Source organism: Eumetopias jubatus, unplaced genomic scaffold, assembly GCF_037043125.1.
Source record: "Eumetopias jubatus isolate StellerSeaLion01/CBP00866 unplaced genomic scaffold, mEumJub1_p1.0 scaffold_8, whole genome shotgun sequence".
Classification (NCBI taxonomy): domain Eukaryota; kingdom Metazoa; phylum Chordata; class Mammalia; order Carnivora; family Otariidae; genus Eumetopias; species Eumetopias jubatus.
Genome location: NW_028274814.1, coordinates 138,366,294 through 138,384,989, shown reverse-complemented (window position 1 = coordinate 138,384,989; position 18,696 = coordinate 138,366,294). Strand labels below are relative to the sequence as shown.

The following is an 18,696-nucleotide window of genomic DNA, read 5'->3' as shown; positions in this document are numbered from 1 at the left end:
GGTGGTACTACTAGCAGTTCAAAGCTCCCTGCGTGGACACGACCTGTGCCCCGAACACACTGACAGCTCCGTGAAAGCATGCATAAAAATAGATCCTCAGGAAAACTGGGCAACGAAACGAAGAACAACTTCATCTCTGGTGATTTACAATGATGCAAGGGCCAATTCCTCAAGATGTAACAATTACAAACATAAAAGCGTACCTGACCACAGAGCCTGAAAATAAGAGATGCAAAACCCAACAGATCTGACTGGAGAAAACAGAAAACGGTCCACTTCCAGTAATGAGCAGAACAGGTGGACGGAAGACCACAAGAAACAGAAGGCCCAACAGGCGTCTACACAGCACCAAAACCTGAATCCACAATACTCTCAATGCACATGGAACAGTCTCCATGACAGACCAGGTGCTTGGCCATAAAACATGCCTCAATATATTTAAAAATTAAAAACGGAATTTTATAAAATGTGTTCTCCGATCACAATGGAATGAACTAAAACTCAATAGCAAAAGGAAATTCAGGAAATACACAAACATGGGAAAGTGAACAAGCTCCTAAATAACCAACAGGTCAAAGAAAAAAGTCTTAAGAGAAATTAGATATAACTTGAGACGGATTAAGATAAAAATATATGAGATACAGCTCTTACCAAGAAATTTATAGATGTAAATACCTCCATAAAAAAACCCTTTCATCAATAACCAAAACTTCTAGTTTCTTAAGAACTAGAAAAAAGAGCAAACTAAACACAAATTGATAAGGAAGGATAAATAAGGATCACAGCAGAAATATATGAAATAGAGAACAGAAAAGGAACAGGGAAAGGAAAAAAAAAAATCAATGAAACCAAAAGCTGGTTCTCTGAGATCAAAACTCTGACAAATCTTAAGCTGCAGCAACCAAAATACGGACTAAAATTACTAAAATCAGGAACAAAGAGGAAACATTCCTACCAACCTCATATAAATAAAAAGGGATTCTAAGGGAGTACTATGAATAACTATGAATAACTATGTGCCAACATATCAGGCTGCCTGGGCCAAGTGGACAAATTCCCGGAAAGACACAAACTAGTGAAACTGACCCAAGAAGAAGTAAACCACCCAAACAGTCCTATAACAAGCAGAGATTGGATGAGTCATCAAAAAACTTCCCACAATGAAAAAAAAGCCCAGGACCAGATGGCTTCACTGGTGAATTCTACCAAATATTTAAAGAAAAATTAACACAAGTCCTTTGCAAATTTTTCCCCAAAATAACAAAAAACAGAAACATAAGAGAACACCTCTCAACTCATTCTGTGAGACAAGTGTTAACCTGATACCAAAACCAGGCAAAGGCATCACAAGAAAAAGAAAACTAAAGCCCAATATGCCTTATCAACACAGAAACAGAAGTCCCTAACAAAACACGAGCAAGCCAAATCCACAACCTATAAAGATTATATACAGTAAGCAGGTGGGATTTACCCCAGGAATGACAAGCTGGTTTAAAATAAAACAAAATTAGGGGCACGTGGGTGGCTCAGTCGGTTAAGCGTCTGACTCTTGATTTCAGCTCAGGTCATGATCTCAAGGTTGTGAGGTTAAGTCCCCACTGGGCTCCATACTGAGCTTGGAGTCTGCTTGAGATTCTGTCTCCCTCTCCCTCTTCCTCTGCCCCTCCCCTCCCCACATGCATGCACTCCATCTCAGAAAAAAATAAAAAATAAAACAAAATTAATCACCATAGTATACTGTAGTAATAGGATAAAGAGCAAAACCCTCAACAGATGCAGACAAAGCACTTGATAAAATCTAACAGCTTTCATGATAAAAAACAGTCAACAAACTAGAAGTAAGTACAGGAAAACTACTCATCCTGGAGAAGGGTCACTATGGAGAACCGAACTTCACACTCAGTGGTGAAAGACTGACAGCCTTCCACCTGATATCAGGAGTAAGACGCAGAGGTCTGCTCTTCACGTCTACTCAGCATTGTACTAGTCAGAGCAACTGCATAAGAAAAAGAAAGAAAGGCAACCTGATTGGACAGAAAAAAGTTAAACTATCTATTTGCAGATGACATGATCCTGTATAAACAAAGTCCTTAAAAAAAAAAAAAATCGCAAAAAACCATCAGAATAAATGAGTTCAGCTCAGGCTGCAGGATATAAAATGAACATACAAAAATCAACCGTTTTTCTATATACTTGCCATTTACAATCCATGAATGAAATTAAGAAAACAATTCCTCTTAAATAGCATCAAAAATAAAGTACTTAGAATTAACTGAACTGAAGCTATGTAATCCTTGTACACGAACACACTACAGAACTTCATTAAAGAAGTGAATAAGGCCTAAATAAATGGAAAGATACCCCTACACATGGATTGGAAAACTTAATCTAGTTAAAATGGTAATATTCCTCAAATTCATCTACAGATCCATGTACTGTCTTCCAAAACTCTAGCTGCTCCTCTGAACAAACTGAAAAGCTGATCCTAAAATTAATAAATAACACAAGGGACGCACAACAGCCCAAAAAACTCCTGAAAAAGAAGAACGAAGTTGGAAGACTCACAGTTTCTGATTTAAGACTTACACAAAGCTCTAGTCATCGAGATAGTGAGGTACTGGTATAAAAGAGAAAACAGAATGCAAACAACAAAATTAAAAGACACAAAAAATCAAAACCCTGAACAGAGCCTCAGGGAACTGTGAGGCAACAACAAAAGGCGAAGGTTTGTGTCATCAGAGTACAGGGGCTGCTCCGAGGGCCCTGTGGCCTCCCACACGTGCACACAGGCCATGTGGACAAAAGCACAACAGACCGTGATCCTCCCAGAACCCAAGGATGGGGGGCCCGAGGTTTCTGAGGCGCCTCCTTCCTGCCCCACGGGAGGCTGCCAGGGACAGTCAGATGAGACGTCTTTCTGATGAGATACGGAGCTGCCTGCCCACCCCCTCAGAATGTAAAACTGCTTCAAGAAATGGGGCATCTCCCTACGGTCATCCCAGTCTTCCGGCCCCTTGCCGGCCTGTGCGACGAGGACCAAGGCTTCTCCTTTTCCCCATCCACTTAAGTAACAAGCTGTCTAAATCGAACAGTGACTTGTTGTGTCTTTACCGACTACAGTCAGCCTCAGCCTTGGCCTTCTATGGCCTGACATGGAGGCCCTGGAGGAGAGGCTGAAAAAGTATTCAAACAAACAATGGCTGGAAACTCCCCAAATTTGGCAACATAAACCTTCAGATTCAAGAAGTCTAGAGAGTTCAGAGAGGATATACCCAAAGAAATCCACGCCAAGACTTCATAATTAAACTTCTGCAAAGACAAAGAAAAATCTTAAAAATAGGCAGAGAAATGAAGCATTATGTACGGAGGTGGGGGACAGACATAACAATCTGATTGACAGTGAATATCTCGACTGAACAGAAGCCCACGAGACACAGATCAACGTCGAATCCGTAATGAACTACCTGGTACAGCCACAGCAGTCTGACCTGGATGTCCCAGAGGGGCTGGGTGTTCTCAGGCTGTGTCCCAGGCCTTGCCAACTCACAAAAATTCTGACTAGCACCTCACTTTCCTTTTCCCAAGCCTCCAGGTGCTGCCGAGAAACTTTTCTTGTATCGTTCAATTATTAGAATTCAAACTCTTACTCTACAAGGAAAGTGATCTGTTAGAATGTTCTTAAGCAATCAAATTTCTAACAAGATACTTACGGCCATTCTGATTCAGGCTGCTTTTGGTGAGCTTCGATGACATCTATGGCAATGTTCAAATTTTCTTCCAGTTCTTTCATTCTTTCAGAATTCAGGGATGTGAACAAAATCATTGACGAGTAGGCAACAATTTTTTTGTCTGGATGATTTAAGCAAGACCTTCCAAATAAAGAAATGGGAGTGTGAGCCCCATTCAGCAATACAATAAAATATGATTATGATGCATACATAATAATCATCCCATTAACAAACTCAGTGCCTACTGATGTTTTTAAGGATTTAATGAAGTACAACACCTTGAAACAAGTACACTATTTACTGTAAAAATAGCAATATAAATTGAATCACAACACAAAGCATCTAATATTAAAGATGCAGCTGACTTACAACTCAAAAGCAAATGCCATCTGATTAAAGAAAAAGATAAAATGATTACATTTATAAAACATTAAAATGTTAACTCCTGTTAGAAAAAAAAAAAAACAAAGGCAAAACATGCTACCTCATTAACAACAGGCATTTCTAGACTAGTTATGAGGGACAGAATGTTTAGAGGAAAGATGTTATCCTGGCAAGAAAGAGAGAGAATGGGGAAGCAAGAGCCCCAGTAGGAGTCCTGCTTCACCACCCATCAGCTGTGTGATCTCAGGAAGGTCACTGATTTATCAACTGTCAATAATATTATGGGTCATGCACTATGGCAGGATTTGTTTTTTCAGTTAAACTTCATAATACTCTTCTGGAGGAAATATTATCCTTATATTACAGACAAAGACTGTGTTTACTTGCCCGAGGGCAAAAAGCCAGTGCCTCCCAAAGCTGGAATTCAAATTTGGTTCTATTTGTCTCACAGATACATGCAGAGTGAAGTCAAATAACCTCTTTCTGTGTGTTTTCTGATATAAAAATGGAATGCAACGACCTCCTTGGCCTATCTCACGGGGCTTCAGTGAGGATCGGATTTGACGCCATCAGTAAAACCACCATGTAAACTGTCACAACTTCTCTGACCACCCTGCTGAAGGGCCTCTCCTCTGTGTTTCTGTGATGTCTGGACTGACCCTCACTGTGTCCGTTCTCACGCTACGGTGTGCTCACCTATTCCTTTATTTCCCCCACTGAAGCATGGGCTTTGGGGAAGTAATAAACATATCTAAATTACCCGTATTCCACTTACCTAGCTCAGAACCTCACAGATATTAGGTATTCAAAATGTTTTAAAGGAATGAATTCTGAAGAATAAGTAATTTCTATTCCTGTAGCTTGAATTCCACAATTCTTTCCTCCCACCTAAGCTTAATTATCCTTAATCATAAGATTTTATGGGGCGCCTGGGTGGCTCAGATGGTTAAGCGTCTGCCTTCGGCTCAGGTCATGATCCCAGAGTCCTGGGATCGAGTCCCGCATCGGGCTCCCTGCTCCTTGGGAGCCTGCTTCTCCCTCTGCCTCTCTCTCGCTCTCTCTCTCTCTGTGTCTCTCATGAATAAATAAATAAAATCTTTAAAAAAAAAAATCATAAGATTTTATGCTTGCAACTCTATAATTATTTGCAGGAATTTCAGAGCCAGCTGTAGACTCAGTGAACCGTATCTGCTTAGATCGAGTTTATCTGATCCGAACATCACCCTTTACGCACAGCCCAGAACACTCTACCACCAGGGAAGGCAGCAGAGACTTTCAGCAGCTGCTATCTGAGCAGGTGCAGCCTTTGGATCCAGAGAGCAGCTACGCCATTTACCAGCAACATCAGTTCCCCTGCCTGTCCCCAAGGGGACAGCACCACCCGCCCTGTAGGGCTGCTGACTAGGACAGGGATAACGCACAGAGAACGCCCAGCCCAGGGCACAGGAACAACAACTCCTACTCTCCTGCTTACATGGTTGCCACAAGCAAAGACACCCCACTCGCTGGCAACAGAGCCTGGACGAGAGGCCAGGCCTCCCACTCTCAGTGACTCTCCCATTTCCTATCCCTCTTCTGCTACCTGCTCACCTTTTATCTCCATGCTCAACTTCTTACGAACCGGCAAAGCTGGCCAAAACAAAATAGTAAATCACCAGGGAAAGCACCATGAACCAATCTAGACAGACCGGTTATCCACATCTTACAGCTCTCCAGATCTACCGAAACATACAGCCTTGTGCCAGGCATATAAGAAGCGCTCAACAGGGACGCCTGGGTGACTCTTGATTTCAGCTGAGGTCGTGATCTCAGGGTCATGAGTTCAAGCTCCACGTTGAGCTCCAAGCTGGGCGTGGAGCCTGCTTGAGATTCTCTCTCTCCCTCCCCACTTACCCTCCACCCCATTTTTTCTCCCTCTTCCCTTACCCCTCCCCCCCAATAAAATAAAGAAGTGCTCAGTAAATGAATGACTAGTTCACTGCCCATACTTCAGTGGTTTATGGCTTTTTTATTATAAATTTGTTTTCTTATCATATATTATAGTAAACTTAGTATTTCTTAATCAAAACTTTTATTTTCTTAAAATACAACTGACATACAATAAAGGGCGTAAAACTTAAGTGTACAGCCCAATAAATTATTAGATATGGATACACCTCCATAACTACTGGCCAGATCAAGACACAGAACATTCCTAGAACCCCAGGAGATTCCTTCATGACCTCTCCCAGCTTGTACTCAACCCACCACCACCCACCAACAACCACCACTATCCTGAATTCTATCATCAAATGTTAGTTTTTCCTGTTTTTGAACTTCATGTAAATGGAATGATATAACCAGTCTTTTCAGAAGTCAGAAACCGTTTTATCAATATACTCACAAAAAGAGTTCTGGGAAAGCATGCACCCAAACAATAGACTGGGAATCTTCATTCCGTGAGGCAATGTTGCCTAGAAACTGCAGGCCACAGCGAAAAGCTGAGGATTTATAAAAAGTAAAAAAGATATAATTTAAAAATTTTTGACATACTGAATGAACATATCTTAATAAAAAAAAAATATTCGACATCATTAAACAGGAAGTTTCTGTTAGCTTCTTTACCTATATAAGTCTCTCACTGCAACGAAACTTTGGACATGACAATATTAAAATGCCTTACTAAAACAATGTACTATAGACAAAATTAATTAACTTCTTTAAAAGACTGTAAATGGACACACAAATATACCTCTAATATACATTAAATATCACTGGATTATGTGTTCCAATCAAGAGAGCTACTCTTGGACTGGATTTTATAAAATCTAACTTACTGCTATTGAAAACAAACATCTAAAGCATAAAACTATAGAAATATTTAAAGTTAAAGAATAGCAAAAAGATATATTAGGCAAATAGCAGCCTATAAAGGAAGTCATACACCACTTAAAATGAGACATCATAAACATTAAGGCAAAAAGCATTATTGGAGATTATTATTAAAAGTCATTTCAGGGGCGCCTGGCCAGTTCAATCAGTGGATCATGTGACTCTTGATTTCAAGATTTTGAGTTTGAGCCCCATATTGGGTACAGAGATTACTAAAGAAAATAAACTTAAAAAAAAAAAAGGCCATTTCAGAATGACTTAATTGACCAGGAAGATATAACAATTTTAAATTACAATCACCTAATAATATGGCCTTATACACACACACACACACACACACACACACACACACACACACACACACACAAAGAAAAACTGACAAAGCACAGAAGAGAAAAATCCACAATTAAATTTGGCAGTAAGTTATACATCTTTCTGGGTAACATAAATAAGCAGACAAAAAATTAGTATATTTAAAAGATTTTAATAGTATTTAATAACAATCTAGTTGACAGATTTAGACTATTTCACCAAATAAAACTGCAGAATATTGGACAAAACCCAGAATGCTGACAACACCCAGTGCTGGCACAGACGTGGAGCAACAGGAACGCTCATCCACAGCTGGTGGGGACGCAGAAGGGCGCAGCCACTTTGGAGGACAGTTTAGTTCAGTGGTATCTTACAAAACTAAACATACTCTTAATGTATAATCCAGTAATCACAATCCTTGGTATTTACCCAAAGTAACTGAAACCTTATGTCCACAAAAAACCCTACACGTTAATGTTTACAGCAGCTTTATTCATAATTGCCAAGTGAAAGCAACTAAGATATCCCTCCGTAGGTGAATAGATAAACACACTGTAGTCACAGCAGACAATGAAATATTATTCAGCACTAAAAAGAAATGAGTTAACAAACTATGAACAGACATGGAAGAAACTTACACGCACATTAGCAAGTGAAAGAAGTCAATGAAAAGCCCACATGCTGTATGATTCCAACTATGCTGTTCTGGAGAAGGCAAAACTATGGAGACACTACAAGATCCATGGTTGTCTGGGGTGAGGGCAGGGACAGTGAACAGGCAGAGCACAGAGACTGAAAGCACTGAAACTACTCTGTGTGATACTATGATGGTGAATACATGTCACTGCACATAGTTTTGTCCAAACCCATAAAATGTAAAACACCAAGAATGAACTATAATGTAAACTATGGGCTTTGGGTAATAACAATGTAACAAATATGTTACAGGTGACCTCTGAACATGTGAGGGTTAGGGGTACTGATCCCCACACAGTCAAAAATCTACATGTGACTTCTGACTCTCCCAAAACTTAACTACAAATAGCCTACTGTTGATCAGAAGATTTACTGATAGTCTAAAGGGTTAACATGTATTTTGTATATTATATATATTATACACTGTATTCTTACAATAAAGCAAGCTAGAGAAAAGAAAATCCTAAGAAGGAGAAAACACATTTACAGTCCTGCTCTGTAACAAATCTGCATATACGTGGAGCTGAGCAGTTCAAACCTATTGTTCAAGGTCAGCTGTCCCTTTCGTGCCAGATGTTGACAGTGGGGAGAAGCTGTGCAGGGGTGGGGGCAGCACGAGAAGTCTCCACACCTTCTCATTTTTGCAGCGAACCTAAAACTGCTCTGAAAAATAGTCTATTTAAAGGAAAGAGAGTAACAGCACAACAGAACTGTTTGGTGACCAGAAAAAGAGACCTATGCGCAAGTCCTACCTTAATGTGAGCCTGTGTGAGTTATCTGACCTTTGTGAGATCCAAGTTCTTCACCATAACATGTGACAGTACCTGTTTTGTAGAGCTATCGTAAGGATGACATGGGAACCCACTAACACTGCTGAGGGTGCAGCAGGGAACACAGAAAAGGCTCAGACAGCCACCCCTCTTCACTAGCACATAATATGTACTTGACAAATGCTGGTTTAAAAAGTCCAGTTTCCAAATGTTACATGAAAACTCGTGTTATTTCCTGTTACATGAAAACTCGTGTTTGTTCCTCTAAATAGACACCCTGAGTGCTTACTGTATAAATCCTTATTGAGAATCCTACTATTGAGACAGGTACTTTCATCCTCATTAGAGAGCACAGGAGACCAAGACCCACAGAGGTTATAAGGAAGCTGACCGAAGTCACACAGTCATTAAGTATCACAATTCTGGATTTATTTATGTGATTGTATCAACCCAATGTAGTATTCTGACGCTTAGCAGAATACCCACTGGGTTATACACAAAGTCGATTAGTAAAAAAGGAAAAATTTTTTTCAACTGCAGAATATGCAGTCTTTCCAAGGACATAAGGCATATCATAAAACAGTACTTCACCATATAATGAAGCAAAAGACAACTCTCAACATGTTTTTATTTATTTATTTATTTTTTTTTTTTTTAAGATTTCATTTATTTGTCAGAGAGAGAGAGAGAGCACAAGGCGGGGAGTGGCAGGCAGAGGGAGAAGCAGGCTTCCCACTGAGCAAGGAGCCCGATGCGGAACTTGATCCCAGCACGCTGGGATCATGACCTGAGCCAAAGGCAGATGCTTAACTGACTGAGCCACCCAGGCATCCCTCAACACATTTTTAAAAACTGATACACAGATAATGCTCACTTACTACATCGCACTTATGTTTATATACAATTACTTGGAGGAAATAAGCCCCAAAAATGATTAGAAAATCCCCACATGTTTAAAATTAGAAGACAGATCCTAAATAACCTATGGGGACAGAAAAAAAATCACAATGGAAATACAATATTTCAAACCAAATGTCAACAAAGATACCAGAAACCAAAGCTTCTAGATGCAGCTCACACTGTACACAGAGGAATATTCATACTTTAAAACACATACTTTGGGAAAGAAGAATAAATAAAATAAATGAGCTAAAAATTTGCTTCAAGAAATTACAAAAATAATAAAACAACCCAAAACAGTGAAGGAAGAAAAAAAGATTAAAAGCAAGAAGTTATTAAAATTGAAAGTAGTCATAAAAAGAGAATACTGAGATCCGAAATGTGACTTCAAAAAGCTCAGTACTGACTAACCTTTGGGAAAACTGATCAAAAAGGAGAAAAGGCACGAAGAACAAAGACATTAAATTTTCAGAAATGACAAAGAGGACATGGCCATGGATCTTGCAGACATCAAAAAAGAAAGTCAGAAAATACTGCAAATACCTTTAGGCCACACTGTTTGAAAATTTAAATTAAATGAACAAAACCCTAGAACACGGCTAACAAAAATCGTCTCCGTAAAAAATTCAGGGAATGCCTGCAGAGTCATACCATTAAGGTCATCGAACCAGCAGTCAAAAATTTTCCCACCAAAAAAAAAAAAAAAAAAGATCCTAGACCCAGGCAGCTTTATTGCCCATTCACATTCAAGGAAGAAATCATTCGATTTTACACAAGTCTTCCAAAGAACAGAAGAAGAGAGAGTAGACCCTAAAACCGACTTGGTGAGGCTCATGTAACTGTGATACCTGAGTCAGAACAAGCACAGCAGGAACAAGGAAGCGAACAGAATGTAAAAAATACTAAAAATGTATTTCAAACTGAATCCAGTCACATTCAGCATGATGAAGCTGAGAGTACCCCTGCACTGCAAAGCTGCTTTAATGTTACAGTTAGAATCTGTAACTGATCACATTAACCTACAGAGGGCAGAGCCCTATGATCATCTAGAGTACAGCAGGGAATGTATGTGATGAACCTCAACACCCACTCACAGTTTCAAACAACAAACAAAACAAAACAACTCCCAGCCACCAAAGACTACAAGGGAGCTTCTGTATCTAACAAAAAATCTACAGCACACATTATAATGAATAGTCAACTGGAGAGAGAGTTCCTTCTGAAAGGGAAGGAGACAGAAATATCTGCTATCACCATTTCCAGTCAACTTTCTACAGAAAATCCAGGCCAGTAAGACAAAGGACGGCCAAACGTTGGAAGACACTAAAGTTTTTTTCTCCACAGTTGAAGTGTCATTTCTAATGTATGTGGAAAGTATTTTCAAGTGTAAAAGTTGTTTGTCTGAATTAATAAGAGTCACAAAAATTGCTGGATACAAAGTCAGTATTTAAAAAGTCAACGGGGCACCTGGGTGGCTCAGTCAAGCGTCTGACTTTGGCTCAGGTCATGATCTCAGGATCCTGGGATCGAGCCCTATGCTGGTTCCCCATTCAGCAGGGAGTCTACTTCTCCCTCTCCCTCTGCTTCTCCCCCTACTCGTGCACACACGCTTTCTCTCTCTCTCTCAAATAAATTCTTTTAAAAAATAAAACAAAAAAATTTTAAAAATTAAAAAATCAGTAATATTTCCATATATATAGGGAACAAGCAAAAAAGAAAAAAATCAAGAAAGGAGGCCATATATGAAAGCATCAAAAATGTAGCTAAAAGTGACGTACAGTGCCACCAAGAAAAAAAATTCTAACACTTGACTGAGTGAAGAATTACACCATGTTCACAGATTAGAGGAATCCATTTTTCTCTAGAGATTAAATGCAATCTGAGTTTGAATCCCAACAGTGTGTGTGTGTAGGTGTGTGTGTGTGTGTAGGTGTGTGTGTATGTGTAGGTGTGCATGTATGTGTATGTGTATAATTTTACACATCAGAGGATGTGTGTATGTTTGTGCGGGTTTCTGTGAAACTTGACACGATGATTCTATAATTTGTCACTATACAATAGCCAAGATGCTGTTGAAAATCACTAGATAAGAGGATTTGTCTTCACAAAACAGTAAGCAATTGTAGGTTAACAGTATGGTACTAGGGCAGGAATAGATAAATAGACCAACAGAAGAGAAAAGAACAAGAAACAGACTCAAACTTAAATTGGCGTGATTAATGACAGAGATGCAACAATGGATTATTGAGTACAAAATGGTCTTTTCAAAATATAACACTGGGAGAGAAATGGAAATTGGACTCCTTCCTCCGCAACACAGAAAATTCAATTCCAAGTACTAACCTAAATGTAAAAAAGTAAAAATAGAAAGCTTTTAGAAAACAACACTGCAGAATAAGAAAGATATTTTAAACAAGACATGCAAAATAATACCAGAGAAAACCATTAACAAACTAGACTACGTTAAAACTAAGAACACTTTTTTTCTCAAAAGACACCATAAAGAGTGTTTTAAAAACACTATGCACAGAACAGGAAGAGATATGAACACGTAATAGGAACACATAAGTGCCACAGGATTTATACAAAGAGCTTTTATAAATCAGTTAAAAAGACAGACAAATCCAATAGAAAAATGGGGGGGGGATTTGAAACACTTAATAAAGATATCTTAAAGGCAAAAATAGAAAGTGCTCAACCCCATGGGAAAACCGCAAGATTCTACTACACTCCCCCCCGGAATGGCAAAAATCAGTCAGAAAGTAACCAAGCGTTTGTGAGAATGGGGAGCAACACAACCAAAGCGTCTCTCAAGTTCGGCGCACCCCCGAGATCCCGTGAGTTCTTGCACAGGCTGGGTTTACGATGTTTCTGAGTGGACAGCAGTCACCAGTCGCGCCTCTCAGCTCCATGTAAACCCTCCACTGCCTGCTCTGTGAAAGTGAAGGCAGGCCCTTCCAATTTGTCTCCTTCGTCCGCTGGCAAGCAGCAAGTTCAGCCTCGTCTGTCCGCAGAGCCCTCGCGGGAGGAACCCAGGTACTTGGTTCTGGGCGACTCCTCTGGCCGGCCTTCCGCAGCATGCTGCTTCTCCAGCACCCAGCTCCTGCAGTGAAGTTTCCCTGGGGATGAGCTCCTGCACAGCGTGAAACCGGATGTGTCCGGTAGTCAAAAACTTCCTGAGGATGCTTCAAAGCAACCTCCCCATGAACGACTTCCCCTGCACCCCAGAGGGTGGATTTCCAGCAAGTTCCACCAACACCGCCTCTCAGCGACTTCTCCATGCGAGAAGTGAGCCATAACCAGGCCATCTCGAAGGAGTGCTGGATCTCAGACCTGGGGAGGAGGAGTCTCTCCCTTGGACACCCATCTCAGCCCTAGCGGTACTGGCTGTCTGACATATCTACAAATCCTATATTCTCCAGCATTGTCTGTACTTCTTAGTAGTCAATCCCTGGTTATTTCAAGCCCTTGTTAGAGTCAGTGATTCTTTACGTTAAATTTTCCCTGTTCAAGTTATGGCGTGGTTCCCATCTCCTGGACATGCCCTGGCTGGCAGAGTAGACGGAGTGAAGGAAGAGGAGGAGGGAGAAGCAGGGAAGAGGGAGGAAGGGGAAGGGGCCCCACTGGGAGCAAGACAGGAGGGCACCAAGCACGGACCTTAGAACACGATGAGAGCTAAATCAGCCCGGACCAAGTCAGGCGGACAAGAGACTACTTATTTCAACAAAGAAAAATTAATATATAAAGAATTAAACCACAAAGGCAACACTCAGGTAACACAGAGATTATGGCTACAGGAAATGGCTACCACCCTTGGAACTGAAAGCATGGAGGGAAGCAGGTAAGGTTCTGAGAAGCCGGAGCTGGCAGGGGCTCTGCAGGGCTGGAACCCAGGCCTCAGGGGTAAGGGGATGCCCAGCTACTGTGGGGGCCCTCAGAAGCATGGAGGACACCTCCGAGAGTGGGACTCGGGAAGGGCCCCGGGCAGCTGATGATGGTACCCCGGGGTGAGCACAAGGAGGCTGGAAGGGGGCAGCAGCTGCGGCTTTCCAAGGGACACACGAACGGGGGGCAAGTCCCACCCTCCCTCCTCCTGCCTGCCAGCCACCCACCAGCATCCTTTATTAGCTGACCCTAACAGAAAGCAAAGGACAGGTGTGTTTGTGGCCTCCCAGCCCTGGCAACACAATACGAAAACAGAGACAGAGGGGTGAGCTGGAGTTGAATAATGACTGCCTAAGAACCAGAACAATATCTAGCATTAAGCAATCACTAATGTGATATGCACGTGTGATTTATGTGGATTCTTATTTTATCTTCACAATAAGGCACACCGCATTATCTACATTTCACAGATGAAGAAATGGAGGCACAGAGTGATTAAATAAATCAGCCAAGGTCGACAGCTAGCGAGGGGCCCAGCCAAAACCTGGAGTGGGCTGTATGCCTTCAACACCAGCTCCTAACCAGGACAGGTGCGCTGAAAGAAGCCAGCTAACATTCGTACAGTTCCCATGGGTAGAGCAAGGCTCATTGGTGAAATATTTAAAATACTTCTGTGCTTTGTGGTAACCAGACACGACCATGAACCCCTGCAGGCCCACCCCTGTCCCAGCCCCTTCCTCAGGACACACCCCATACCTAAAAGGCCACTGCCTGACTGAGCCTCAGCCTCCCAGGGCCATGCCCCACCTATGCCTGGCATGCATGCTGAGGTGTCCACACCCGCACCCTACTGTTTGCTCACTGATTTTGAAGTGGTTCACATCGGGGCCAGGGCAGCCCATGAGGCGCAATGGCATGTGATGAGATCCCGAGTGGAAAGAGACCAAGACACTTCTGGGGAACCAAATACCCACATGAGTACAGCATCAAGAAGCGAGCGATGAGGCAAAGACGCAGGAGTAATAAAAGTACCTAACACTTGCTGAGAATTTACTAGGTGCTAGACAATGTGTTCTAACCGTGTTACCTCATCTAACCCCCACCACGACAACCTTAGGAGCTAGGCATTAATATGCCAGCCCTTTTACACAAAGCTCTAGGGATCACCTCACTTGCCTTTGGGCAAAAGCAGCAGGGCTGGCAAAAACCAGAGGTGGCTCTTCCCCCCGGCAGGAATCCAGGCCGATCAAGGAAGGTAAAAAGTTATAGGAGAAGGAGTTGAAATGGAAGATTCTGCTCCATGAAAGGATCCCCATGGGGCAGCAACCACAAGGCAATTTTAAGAGCAGGACACTTCTGAAGTTTTTAAACTTGCTAGACCTCTGCTTTGCTGGAAGAGGGGTGGGCCTCCTGGTGCAGCCCCAGAGCTCCAGCCCTCCATCCTCAAAACTCTCCCGGGATCTGGCCTTCCCTTCCGGGCCTATCGCCTAACCCCTGCTAACCCCTGGCCGAGCACAGAACGGGCTGCACCCCTGATACCTCAGAGGCAGAGGAGTTGTAAAGATTAAGAAGGAAGAGATAGGTGATGTGCCTGTGCGCATCACTTGCTCACAGTAACTCAGCAATCACAGGCTCAGAGAGTTCTGGAATTGTGGCCAAATACGGAAACACTGAGATAAGAATACTAAGAAATACAAAGACAAGAAAATGATGAACCAAGAACTTCAAAACTGAATTACCATTACAATCTAAAAGAAGCAAGATACAAAACTGCAGGCACACACTCATTCCCATGCACACAAATACTGACAAAGGACTAAAACAGGCAAGTGTTTGTCTAAAGCAGCCTGCACATACATGATAACTATTTTTCTTTCCCCTTTTCTGAGTTTTTAAAAATTACAATGAAATTATAGAAATTGTTTATAATGAAAAGTTATATTCCCATTTTTAATCTTAAGTCACAATTTAAAATGACAATTTATATTTTTGCTGAATAGTTTAGAATATTAACACTCAAATCCTTGTAGAATTTAATTTAACACACACACACACACACACACACACACACACACACACACACAAGCCAACAATGTAAGTTGGTCTGAAAGCCAAGTGACCTAACAATGATTCGGGCAACTAAAAATTAGCACTCTGAATCAGAATGCAATTCCAGGAAGGAAAAAGTTTAAAGATGTCCCAGCAGCAAGAAAAGAAAACTCCAAACAAGTACTAATGACAGTTTACTTTTACCAAACAGCTTATCAAGTGATCTGTGTAAATACTGCAAATGTTACAAAGCCCCTCAAAAGTCTCAACATTATTTTTAGATTAAAAACGAATAAAGGCCAAAAACAACACCAATAATTCAATTAAAATAACTCATGCTTGTGTTTACATAAAATTTGATGAGCATAATATATCTGTCACACCACTGCAATTATTCTCTGAAAATAATACTCTAAATATTACTTTGACAATGTAATTACAGTTTTTACCTGAAGAGTGGTAACAAAACGTTGGCACAGATACACTGCTAAAAATCCCCCAAGAATAAGGTTCTCACAGAGAAATAGTCACAACACAGCACGGGCACTTTATTAAGAACCAGAATACTTTTAGAAGGCTTGTATTAGGCTTGAACGAACATACTATAAAATTTTTTTAAGTTTCATTGTAGAATCCAAATTTCACTGTGGAATTCCAAACAAATTCAGGAACATTGTGGACCGCCCTTTTCAAGAAAAAAGTGAAAAACACTATTTAACTTCCATTTGCCTCCTTGCCTCAGTAATATCCATCCAACTCTGCCTACAAACACACGTCATCTATGTAAAGCTGACACAAGTGGAAAGTAAAGACCTACATCAGGGGAGAGATGGCCCATGTTCATGGACTGGAAGACTCTGTATCATTAAGAAGGCAAGTCTCCCCAAGTGGATCTATAGATTCCACCTAAATGCTAGTATACACAATATAGAAATAACTCTTAAAACTCAACAACAGGGGCGCCTGGGTGGCCCAGTCAGTGAAACATCTGCTTCCAGCTCAGGTCATGATCTCAGCATCCTGGGATGGAGCCCAGAGTCCAGCTCAGCAGGGAGTCTGCTTCCCCTCTTCCTTTGCCCCTCCCCCTGCTTGCACACACTCATTCTCTCCAAAATAAATAAATAATTCTTAAAAAAAAAAACAAAACTCAACCACAAAAAGGCAAACAGCCCAATTAAAAACTGGGCAAAGAACTTGACGAGACATTTCCCCAAAGAAGATTTACAAATGGCCAAAACAAGCACATAAGATGTTCAGTATCATTAATCATGAGGAAAACACAAATCAAAACCACAATGAGACACTACTCCACAACCATCAGGATGACTATAAACCCCAAAAAAGGAAAATAAACACCGGCAAGGATGTGGAGAAACTGGAATACTATACGTTGTTGGTAAAAATGTAAAGTAGTTCAGATGCTAAGAAAAGTCTGGCAGTTCCTTAACAATTTAAATAGGAAATTGACCCGGCAATTCTACTGCTAGGTATATACCCAAAAGAACAGAAAACTGGGGCTCCAATAAATATGTATACAGGCATGTTCAGAGCAGCACTGTTCTAAATGGCCAAACAGTGGCACCACAGCCAAATGGTGGAAACAACCCAAATGGTGGAAACAACCCAAATGGCCACCAATGAGTGAACGGATACACAAAATGTGGTACGTGCACACAACAGAGTATTATTCAGTCATCTAAACAAACGAAGTATTGATACCTGCTACAACATATGTACACTCGGAAACACATTCTGCTTCCTTAAAGAAGCCAGACAAACAGGTCCCATAATTCTCCGATGCCACTTACATGAGAAATCCAGAACTGGTAAATCCATAGAGACAGAATGCAGGGGAGGGAAAATGGAAAGCAGCTGCTCAGTGGGTAGAGGGTTTCCTCTCGGAACCATGGAAATATTTGCAATTAGATGTGGTGGTTGCACAACATTGTGAACACTCTCAAGGCCACTCGGTTGTTCACTTTAAAGTAGCTACTTGTACGCTGCGTGAATGTCATGTCAGTAAGAAATATATTCCTTAATTAAATACAACCGCAGCTGCCAAAACTGTAAACCACTCTGACACACCAACACAACACAACACAACACAACACAACACAACACAGGTGTATGAATACATGCCCTCTAGCTGGTGAAAAGCCGGGCCACCAACCACACAACCAATTTCTCCATCAGTGACAAACTGGGTCGTAAAAAGTGTCAGAAATCGGCTCCTTTAGGTTTTTTGTTAGATCACGGACTTGCTTCAGTGAAGAGAACATCGATCCCGTGAAACCGTGTTTTATCACATAAACACCACACTCTAAGTCTTTTGTGGCTGATCCGGGATGGAGCAGAGCAGCCCAGGGAGTCCAGGGAAGGCAGGAGGGCACATAATGTGCTGACGGAAGGACGGGAAGCAGAGGGAGGGGTAATTTCAGGAGACGCGGCGCTCAGTGGGTGTGCGGGGATGAGGTTCACCGCGCCAAGGAAGGGCTGCCTCGCTCTGGTGGCTCTTTAATCACAGTACCCCATGCGGTGCTTCCTCTCGGGTGTCTTATTTAGGAATACATCATCACCAGGGAAACCCTCTTCTGCCCACCACGGCGCTTTGGCACTGCCAGTAACACACTATCCACTACATCAGTATTTTTCAGTAATTATAAAATGCAGTACGTTCTGAACTCTTTCTGAATTACCATACCACACACGGACTTCAAAAATAGCGGCTTTTCCATGTGACAGAGGGAAATCTGGATTTTACTGCTGATTTTTCATCCCCCAATTTGAGCACGGAGACTTCTGCTATATCATAAAATGGAGCTACAAGAAGATCTTTAAATGTCTAACATCTTAAAAACACTCTCCCACTAAACCCTACACCCTATCAATTTCTTGACAATACCTGAGAAATTACCGCTGTCCAAAAAAAGGCAGAGCAAACACTTTGTGTGCAGAGTCGAAGATGATGTAATTAATTCAAGAGACAATTACAGTTTCCCAACGGAAGAACTCTAAATCAAGCAGAAAGATGCAGGAATTTTAACAAAGGAGTTTTACATGAGAACACGAAGGAATCACAGAATAGAAGGAGACTAAACCAA

The 18,696-nt window shown here is 41.4% G+C and overlaps 1 protein-coding gene across 1 annotated transcript in view; it reads right to left on the bottom strand.

Annotated features, from left to right (window-relative positions):
* ATXN10 (ataxin 10) overlaps positions 1–18,696 on the bottom strand; it is a 162,574-nt gene that overhangs the window by 116,527 nt on the left and 27,351 nt on the right. The window contains exons 4-5 of the mRNA XM_028115371.2: positions 6,496–6,592; positions 3,711–3,869 (exon numbers count right to left, since the gene is read on the bottom strand). Of these exons, the coding sequence (XP_027971172.1) occupies positions 3,711–3,869; positions 6,496–6,592 (256 nt within the window). The remainder of the gene's footprint in view (positions 1–3,710; positions 3,870–6,495; positions 6,593–18,696) is intronic.